General features: G+C 48.3%; 1 protein-coding gene across 1 annotated transcript in view; it reads right to left on the bottom strand.

Moving 5' to 3' along the window:
* Positions 1-3,889: 3,889 nt before the first annotated feature.
* LOC148442566 (protein kinase C delta type-like) overlaps positions 3,890-10,602 on the bottom strand; it is a gene marked incomplete at its 3' end in the record, with an annotated part of 79,105 nt that continues 72,392 nt past the window's right edge. The window contains exons 10-11 of the mRNA XM_088463798.1: positions 4,106-4,222; positions 3,890-3,979 (exon numbers count right to left, since the gene is read on the bottom strand). Coding sequence (XP_088319924.1) covers positions 3,890-3,979; positions 4,106-4,222 — 207 coding nt within the window. The remainder of the gene's footprint in view (positions 3,980-4,105; positions 4,223-10,602) is intronic.

The raw sequence follows: 10,602 nt of genomic DNA, 5'->3' as shown, positions 1-10,602 counted from the left end.
AATCCGGGTAAGCGGTTCCAGCCTCAAAAACGGTTGACCTTTTGCATACCCCTTTTGCGGATAATTACATTTCCGAATGGGAGTTACCTTTACGGGTAGATTCTCATGTTACACGCCTAGTGAGGAGTGCTACGTTGCCCATGCCCTCCAGGTCCTCTTTGAAGGAGGTTCCAGATTGCAAGGTGCAAATATATGTAGAATCCAATATTCCCTTGCTGGAGGGGCTTCCAGGCCGGCTATGGCCGTGTGCTGGGGGGCCAGAGCCATGGAACACTGAGTAGGTAACTGGATCTCTGCACACTGACTCTCCAGCAGAGCAGGTGGATAGTGGCAAATTCTCAGAGACTTTGCCACGTTCATAATGAGACGGTCTTACATATAACCTACTCCTTTCCAGAATCTCTTCGGCAGCAGTAGCGGCTTGCCGCTCCCTGTGGTTGCGCTCTTGGAAAGCGGACGCAGATTCCATTTGGAATGCTTTGCCTTTTACGGGACAAGTCCTGTTTGGCCCTCGTCTGGACGCAATTGTGGCCCTGCAGGCAGCAGCTACGTCTGCGTGTCTGCCATCGGCTACAGTCCCATCAGGGTCTGGGGCTTTGTCTTTTCGGCCCTGTGAGGCCTGGGTAAGTCTAAAATACAGCTTTCCAAGACAGTCAGTAGCCAGGAAATCTGCTCAGCCATAAGAACAGGCTTGGAGTACAAGACGTCCTACTCCCAAATTGGACTATAAGCCTTCAGCCGCACGGGACGGGCCTCCTCTCGGGAGCCCCCAGAGTTGCAGGCCGGCTTCTCCAGTTTGCCCAGTGCTGGTGTCTGACCAAGAAGTATTTTCTTGAAGGTATGTCCTCTCCTCCCGGTAAAAGCCTCCCAGACGGTTTTTCGTTGCAGGTCTTCTGTCAATTCAGGACAAGGCCCTGTAATTTTTGAGGGTGTTACACTCTATGCTCCAGGCAGGAGTTATAGTACCTATTCCGTTGCCCCAAAGGGGAACGAGGTATTACTCCATCCTCTTTCTGGTACAGACACCCAATGGGTCTTACCAGGACATTCTCAACCTCGAATCCTTCAACAAATTCTTAAGGGTTCCTCGGTTCGGGAGGGGGACCCTGCATTCCATCATTCAATGGAGCCTGGGAATTTTGTGGTGTCGTTGGATATATTCAGGGTGACTACCTGAATATCCCTCTTTTCTTAGCACACCAGTGTTTTCCTCAGGTTTGCAGTGGTCGATAAGCATTTCCAGTTTCTGGCATTGCCCCTTGGTCTGGCCTCCGCGCCTCACGGTTTACCAGGGTCATGGTAGTTATGGCAGCCCACCTGCGGATGCAGGGGGTCCGCTTGTTACCCTATCCGAGTGACCTCCTGTTGTTACCACGATCTCCAGAGATACTTCAGTGCCATATGCAACGGACAATATCTGTGTTGCTACGTTAGGGCTGACTGATAAACTGGAAATGGTCCTCTCTGATTCTTCACAGAGGATGCTCCATATCCCAACATCTGAGGATCTTGATTGAGGAAAAGATCTCTGCATTACAGGCAAAGGTACGCAGTTGCCTGCAGAGTCGCCGAGTGTCTATTCACTTGGCAATGTGGTTCCTGGGTTCCAGGATGTCGCTGTTCGACATGGTGGAGAGTACCCAGCTTCACTCTAAAGAACTTGGTCCTCTCCGGATGGGATGGGTTGCCCCATAGGATAAAGTCAATAGGCTTTCCCCGGAGGTTTGTCTCTCTCTGGCCTGGTGGCTGCAGAAAGCTCACCTAAACAAGGGGCACCCCCTTTGGGATTGCGGACAGGGTCCTTCTGACGACGGACGCCAGTATCCGTGGCTGGGAAGCAGTGACGGGTCCACACTTGTTCCAGGGCAGGTGGACACCAGTAGTTTTTGCGCTTCCCATAAATATCTGAGAACTCTGAGCAGTATTCAAGGTTCTCCAGCATGCAGGACAGGTCCTCCACGGAAATACCGTGCAGGCGCAGTCTGACAACGCCATCATGATGGCTTATGTAAACCACCTAGGAGGTTCCCGAAGTCAGGCGACACTAACAGTGGTGTCCCGAATTCTGGCTTGGGTGGAAGGCTATATCCCTGCCGTCATTGGCAGTGTTCATTCAGGAATCCTCAGATGGAAAGCAGGCTTTCTCAGCCGTCAAGACGTGCATTCAGGGAAATGTCCTCTTTATCAGGAGGTGTTCAATGTTCTGGTGAACAAGTGGAGCCTTTCAGAGATGAAACTCTTCTGATAGACATAGGTAGGTCCAGTGGACCTTCCAAGTTGTGTACCTCGTCCCTCCGTTATCCCTTCTTCCTCCAGTAATAGCAAGAAGGAGGCACGCTCCTGCTAATAGCTCCAGCGTAGGCCAGATGGCTCTATTACTCAGATCTTCGGAGCCTCTCAGTTAACACTCCGAAGCTGTTGCCTCTACGCCCGGACCTGTTGTATCAGGATCCTGGCTGATACCCAGACCTGGGTTGTCTGTCCTTGACGGTGTGGCGGTGGAGACTGCCCTCTTAAGGTCTAGGAGTTTTTCCAGCTCTATAGTTAACAGGGGCTCTGTCCATGCTAAGAGCTCGGAAGTTTTTATCTGCAAGAATTTACCATTAGGTATGGTATACTTTCTTTCAGGTGTCGCCCTAGAGGCTAGGCTCCTCGGGTATTCCGGATATCCAGAGGTTGGCTTTCCTATAGGTGGGCTTAGATAACGGTCTTCGCCTTGCTTACCTGAAGGTGCAGGTTTCTGCCCTGTTAGTATGGTTTCAGTGTAGGATTGCTACTCTTCCTGATGTCCGCACCTTTGTGCAGGGTGTACGTTATATTCAGCATCCCTTTGTTCCACCTGTGGCTCCTTGGGATTTGGCTGTGGTCCTTAGGGCTCTCTGAGGACCGCCATTTGATCCACTGGGCTCAGTGGATTTCAAATGGCTTACGGCTAGGACTGTATTCCTTCTGGCTCTTAATTTGGCCAGTAGGATCTCAGAATGGGAGGCTCTGTCATGTAGACCTCCCTTTTTCTCATCTTTCCTAGGAACAGGGCAGTGCTTGCCTTTACTTCCCCAGTCCTGTCTGCTGGTGAGGCCTATTTGGCTGTGGTACGGGCGCTAAGGATTTAAGTTGACCGTACTAGTCCATTTAGGAAATCAGACTCTCGGTTTTGTCCTTTCTGGTTTCCATAAAAAGGGTTGGCCTGCCACTACGCTAACTTTGGCAGGATGGATTCACAGGTCTTCCTGTTCCATCCTCTATTAAAGCTCTTCCACTAGGTCTGTGGGTCCTTCGTGGGCAGCTCGACGTGGCGCCTCAGCGGTGATTGGCAGCCACGTAGTCATCTGTCCATATTTTTGTAAGGTATTATGCTTTTGGTACCTTCGCCTCTCAGGATGCTTCCTTTCGGCGGCGGATTCTCCTTACAGCACAGGAGCGTCCCCACCCTTAAAGGATACTGCTTTGGGACATCCCCAAGGTATCCTGTGGATACCCTATGGACCCTGAAGTAGAAAATATGAGATATGGTAAGAACTTACCCTTGTTATCTCTATTTCTACAAAGTCCATAGGGTTCCACAGGACTCCCGCCCTGTCACACCTGTACTGCAGATGGGCTTTGATCTGGTCACCGGTTTCTCCGTCTCCTTCTGGTGAGAATGTGATTCTTGTGTGTTCCAGACTGTCTTCTCTTTTTTGCTCCTGCTCCGGCCTATGGCTTGTTACGAAACTGAGTGGCCTGAGGCTCGGGGGCGGGGTATAGGAGAGGGACCCCAGTGCATCCTGGGAGGCTGAAAATTTAACTCTGTGGTGCCTGGATGTCTGCCGCCATCGCCTATACCCCAAGGTATCCTGGGAACCCTATGGACTTCGTAGAAATAGAGATGACAAGGGTAAGTTCTTACCATATCTCATATTTTACTCCAGTCTCTTCGTGCTTCCGGACGGACAGCTTGATGAGACCTATTCTGAACTTGATGGATCTCAAGCCATACCTAAGGATTTTCAAGTTCAGGATGTAGTTCTTTTAGTCGGTGATTGCGGGCCTAGAGGAAGGTGAATTCATGGTATCTCGAGATATCAAGGACGCCTCCCCTCACATTCCTATCTGGCCGCCTCACCAAGTGTTTCTGAGATTCACAGTTCGAAATTCACATTTCCAGTTTCCGGCCTTTCTCTTCGGCTTATCATCAGCACCCAGGGTATTCACAAGGGTCATGGCTGTGATGATGAGTCTCCTTCGAAAAACAAGGGATCACTATTATCCTTCACCTGGACAATCTCCTTCTGAAGACCCATTCCAGGGACAAATTACTGCACATCACAGTGACTCACAGCCCTCTCATTCGTCAAGGGTGGATCCTGATCTTTCCCTAGTCCCATCTTCAACTGACGCAGAGGCTACAGTTTCTGGGAATGATCATGGACATTATGTCAACAGATGTTCCTCCCTCAGGAAGAGGCAACTTCTATTCAGGAGATGGTGAGGATTGTCCTTCGACATCATCAGGTATCGATGCATGTTTGCATTCAACTCCTGGGGAAGATGGTTGCAGCATTCGCGGCCATTCCTTACGGAAGGACCTTTCAGCTTGCCCTCTTCTGAAAGTGGACAGGATCCCATCTTTTCCTTCAACAACAGGTAAGGTTAAGTCCTAGAGCTCTGATATCCTTTCTCTGGTGGTTGAACTCGGTACACCTAAATGGAGGAAAAGAGATTCGGAGTGTGGGAGGGGCTGGGGGGCTATCATTTAGGAACTTCACTTCCAAGGCCACCGGACATCACAGGAAGCGAGTCTGCCGATGAACATATTGAAATTAAAGACAGTGTTCTACGCTATTCAGACAGCAGATCACCTGTTGTGGGGCCGAGCAGTCAGGGTCCAGTCAGACAACGCTACAGTGGAATACATAAACAAACCAGAAGTTGGCCGGCTATGAAAGAAGTAAGCCGGATTCTAATCTGGGCGGAAAAGTTTGCGATCGGCAGGATGTGCAGCCAGGGGAATGGGTACTACATCTTCAGGTTTTTCACCAGCTTGTCCAACGGTGGGAGTCTTCCACAGGTCGACCTCATGGCATCCAGATGAAATCATCAACTGCCTCTCTACTGCTCTTCGACGCGGCGGTGGCAGGGGATACACTGTCATCGCCGTGGCAGTTCCAATTTGTCTATCTGTTCCCTCCGTTCCCTCTTCTCCCTCGATTCTACACATCAAAAGGGAGAAGGCCAATGTTTTATTGGTGGTTACGGATTGGCCTCGCAGAGCTTGGTATATTCCATCATTCAACTTCTGCGGATCGACGATCTGTGGTCCTTGTAGTCTTCTCTTTTCGAATCTTTGGAGTCTATAGAGTTAAGATTCCTTTCGTAGACGGTAACACTTCTTCTCGCGCTGGCCTCAGCCAGGAGGGTGTCAGAACTGGGAGCTCTATCCTGCTATCCTCCATACTTGGTGTTTCATGAGGATAGAGCCGACCAAGAATGGATTTTCTAAGGTGGTTTCGGCTTTCCACATCAACCAACCTAGTGTGGTGCCTGTTTCTTCCACAGGAAATCACCTTCGTCAAGATCCTTGGATGTTGTTAGGGCTCTTTGTATCTATGTAGAGAGGACTGTAGCCATAAGTAGAACAAACACTCTATTTGTTTTGTAGGATGCTGCTTGTCCTGGTTGGCCAGCTTCCAAACAGTAGCTGGCCCGCTGGATTTGTCTGACCATCAGATAGGCGTATATGGCCTAATTTAGGGACCCTCCGCCTTCTCTTACAGCGCATTCCACTCGCTCAATGGGTTCCTCGTGGGTGGCTGCTCGCGGGGTTTCCATAGAGTTACTTTGCTGGGCGGCTACTTGGTCTGGCTGGCATAGGTTTATTCGTTATTATAGATTTAACATTGTGGCCTCTGCAGCGCAGTATGGCTGGTCTGTTTTGCAGGGTTCTCAGCGCTCTCCCGCCAATGATGGGAGCTCTGGGATGTCCCCACTGTCTAAAGCCTCCAGTGTCCCCTAGTGGATGAAGGAGAAAACAGGATTTTGTTACTTACCGATACATACCTTTCTCTGATTCTGCGCTGTTCCTTCCTGCCAGGGTTGTGGTAATTTTATGTTATGACTGTTAAAGAACTGTTTGACGTCTTTTCTCTTGTTGTGTTACTGTTATTTCAACCTTCTAAAATGTTCTGTGTACTTGCTTCGCCTCCTGTTCTTCCGTTTGTCTTTTTCTCAGCACCCCTCGGGCACAGTTTCCTAAGACTGGGCTTGTAGGGGGGTATAAAGGGGGAGGAGCTAGTCACACTTAAAATTGTAAAGTGCCAGCTCCCACTTAGCAAACGTCTATACCCCCTAATGTCTGAAGCCTCCAGTGTCCCCTATGGAATCGGAGAAAGGGATTTATCGATAAGTACCAAAATCCTGTTTTCCATACACTGCGGCTTGTATTGTGTTAGGCGCACTGAAAGTGCACATCAAATAATTCTGTAATGTTGCTTTGCTTGGTTAATTACTGGCTGTCAGGGGCGTCAGAACGATTTATGTTGTAGGGTTATGAAATAGGTCCTGAGAATATGGAATCGACGTGATTTTGGCAGATTCGCGGCTAAATTTGTTTTTGCCATATAACTCATTGCCGCTTTATATTTAGCTGTGAAGTCGCTGAAATCACGCCTGTTCTGTGATCTAGGAATCTATTACATAAGCCCCCATATGTTGTATAGTGTTACTAAAAATGCACTTGGGCAGTATAACTACTAAAAGATATTAGTGGAACTTATCTTAAATTAACTATCCTATCTATTCAGATGCTGATGTACCTTACGGTTTAATCATAGCTTGTCATATGTAGGGATGACTACCTGCACCTTTCACGAGCGTATGGCTAATCACCGTAGCTCTATTCATCAGGCATTGCTGACGGGTGTGTCCGACAAACCGGTTGCGAAACACTTTCTGGATGCGGGCCACCAGGTCGCTATGCTTAAATGCAGGATCATAGACTGAATACCGAAACCTTATTGTGGAGGTGATCGGGCATTGCTTCTGAAGAAACTTGAAGCCAAGTGGATATTTAGACTTGGGACCGTGTCACTCCACGGATTGAATGAATATAGTACTTGAAATGTGTTTTTGCGCTGATAGGCTTTTCGGCATCATGATTTTGATGCACCTGTGCAGTGTGTGTATGTTTTTTCTTTGCGATACAATTTGTATGCATATTTATTTTTTGGGGTATATTTGTGTGTATATTGTATATTTGTTTTGTGCTTTGTTATTGGTGTCTTGTGTATGTTAATATTTATGTATATATTTTTTTCTGGGTATTCAGTTAAGTATATGGGTGTGTATTTTAATTTAATTTTAACATGTCTGTATTTGTTTTCTTTTCTCTATTCACCTGAAACCCTGGTCTTAGTACCCTTTGATGTAATGAGCTTGTGCCTATCGATATTTGCCCCACCTGATTGGACTTAGAAGTTTCTCTTTGCATGTGGAACACAGCCTAACATATCCTTATTCCAGACATATTTGTCTGCTGCACCCGCTACTTCCGGTTCGGTGGAACGCGGAAGTTGGTGTAATCTTGGGGCAGAAGTGAGTTTCTGCTCCCTGGCTGGAACGCACTCTGGGTTGTAGCATGTGGTACACGCTGCAAGTATGATTATACATGTGATGCGCTCTGAGCCTTTACAGGTGAGATCGCGTTTTTCTGATGTTTCTAGTGCATACTTTTAGCTTATACTCGGCGATGGTGATATGTTATGGTGTGTTCCTTACTTGATTACTTAATTAGTGTTATTATGCTATAGGTGTTGTATGGGTATTTATATAACCAAGGGGGCTGAATGTCCCTCTCTGTAGGTGTTTTGGGCTTTTTGTGCATGCTGCGCTGTGTTGGCTGTGTTTCCTGATGAAGGGCTCATTGGAGTCCGAAAACGTTTGAGCAGTGTATTACCTCTGCCTATATGTGAGTAATAAATAGCAGCCTTTTTATATGCAAGAAGAATCTGGTGAGGCGCCCCCCCGGGAGAGTTAGGGTCAGGCTAGGGGAAGGGGGGTTAGAGTTAGGCACCCCCAGGGGGAGGTTAGGGTCAGGCACCCTCCCCACTGGGAGGGTTAGGTTTAGGGTACGGGGAGGGGGGTTAGGTTTAGGCCCTTGCTGGGGGAGGAAAGGGTTAGGCACTAGGGGGGAGGTTAGGGTTAGGCACCCCGAAAGGAGGGTTAGGGGGGGGGGAGAGAGGGCTAGGTATAGTAAAAAATACTTACCTGTCGGGATCTTGTCATGCAGGTCTGCCGGCGTCGGGATTTGAACCGCTGGACTTAGGTTCGGCAGTTAAACATACCGATTCCACAGAAGACTAATGTTGCACTACAAGTGTAGTAATATTCAAAATCGTTTGTACATTAAACAATCGATAATTAAGCTCAATTATATTGTAGAGACTTGCACAGGTGTATATGCTGGACTGTAATAGTAGCCCAGAAATGACAATAGCACAATGCAGTGGCAGAACTTGTGACTAGTGGGCCCATGTGCTGAAATATGTTTTGGGCCCTCCTCCTCTGCCCCACCCCAAGTTCATAGTGACATGGAGATGTAGAGGGTGAAAGGGAGAAGCAAGAGGGTTACAAGGAGAGGGTGATAGGTACTGGGTGACAGGGAGAGAGTGGCTGGCAGTGGCTGACGGAGAGAGTGACAGGCAGTGGGTGACAGGCAGTGGGTGACAGGGAGAGGGTGACGGGCAGTGGGTGACGGGCAGTGGGTGACGGGGAGAGGTGACACAGTGGGTGACAGAGAGAGGTGACAGACAGTGGGTGGCAGGGAGAGGGTGACAAATATATTACTGTTTAGTTACGTGATCCCAGAACTGCAGCTCATTTGATCCTCCTTGGGTTTTAATGTCGGGGACAGTCACAAGATCATGACATCTGTTGGTGGCAGTGGTAAGGACTACCTCAAAGAGGAAGAGCCAGGCCAGTCGGGGAGAAGCAGGGCGGGATGGGGAGGAGCAGGTAGGAGAGAGGCTATGAGGGGAGGAGAGGAGGGCCCAGCCTCCTCCAGCCGGATTACGTCCACAACCACAGCTCATCATTCCATGATGTTACCACTGGGACGGGTTGGCGGCACGTGGTGGCGTATAGTGAGTCAATCTGACTCATTATAATCCAGCCAGCTGCGGGTCCCTTTATTTCGGCGGGCCACAGTGCAATTCACCAGCTGCACCACTGGTAGTTCCGCCCCTGGCACAATGGCAGGAGTGACTTTTTGTATCTCAGAGTTAGGATTCTCCATCTTCTTCATAGTCTTTGTAGTTTAGTCATATTCTGTTGTTTCTTAGGAACTTTGAAAACCAAGTATAAATGTACCTTTATTTTGAGAAGAAACATGTATGCAGTATACATGTAGTAGCATATTTATTGAAAATAATATATGAAAATGACATTGATCCATAGTATACAACCTCTGTGTTGTATATGATTTCCTCTTCAGAATTAAAAGTTCTCAAACTTGACAATTTTTAGGTAGTTTGAAGAGAAAACTTATTGGGAGATTTCTGCTGCTGTTTTTAGCCCCACACTGATAATTGGATAAATTGTATGGCTGGTAATGGTTAATGACCAGTTGGCACTTCAATTTGGAAAAGTTTAATGCCTTTCAAATGTGGTTTAAGTGCCAGAAGGGAAAACGCCTCCATTACGGGACTGATATATCTATAGCCAGCTAAGATATCCAAGGTTTCCAAAATAAAGTAACAAGTAATATGTCTAGGCTATCTGTGTGGAGTTAGTATATTTTCCCTATGCTTCTGTGGGTTTCCTCAAGGGGCTCTGGTTTCCACCCACGATGGAAGGTCCTGGAAGGATAAGCTTGGTAATCATCCCACAGTACTTCCTATAGAGCAGCACCTCGTGTGGCCATGGTTACTATGATGACCTGTAGAATGCTTCCTATTATTTTCCATGTAATAAATATCTAAATAACACTCAAATAAATGAATCCAGAACATCTGCTTTTTATAAATCATTTTCTTTTATTGAACATATAGTAAAAGGCATACAAGGTAGACAATGTAACTCTGATACAGTAACACAGCAAGGTAACGATACAAACAATGGCAATAACACATGAGAACAGAACTAAGGGCCTCATTCAGAGGCGGTCGGAGGATGCAAGCGGTCGCTCAGAAACTCGGCGGCCGCTTGCATCCTGACCGCCCGCCTCTGTTTCGGTCGTTAGGCTGTGGGTTTACACCGATGAGGGTGATGGTCGCGATGGTCTCTGACCATCGCGACCATCGGGGCTTACGACGAGACCCTAGGGTAGGGTCTCACTTGTCGTAAGCCCCGGAGAGCTTCTGGCTCTGTTAGAGCCGGAAGCTCTCCACTGACATCACTAGTGATGTCAGTGGGGCCTCCGTTTGGGCTGCCACCCCCCCGGCCCGCCTTCCAAACGGGGCGAGCTGTCAATCAACATCGACAGCTCGCCCCCTTTGGAAAGAGTCCCGCTACGACCGGCGCTGTCGGTCGTAGCGGGTCTCACGCATGAGCACGAAGGAGCCGGCTCCCTCGTGCACATGCGCACTTGACAAACATCGAGGCGGCCGTGCGGCCGTAGACCGTACG

Source organism: Taudactylus pleione, unplaced genomic scaffold (genome assembly GCF_031769625.1).
Source record: "Taudactylus pleione unplaced genomic scaffold, aTauple2 ptg001458l, whole genome shotgun sequence".
In the NCBI taxonomy this organism is placed as follows: domain Eukaryota; kingdom Metazoa; phylum Chordata; class Amphibia; order Anura; family Myobatrachidae; genus Taudactylus; species Taudactylus pleione.
The sequence above is the reverse complement of the archived record's forward strand: the minus strand, read 5'-3'. Positions and strand labels throughout refer to the sequence as shown.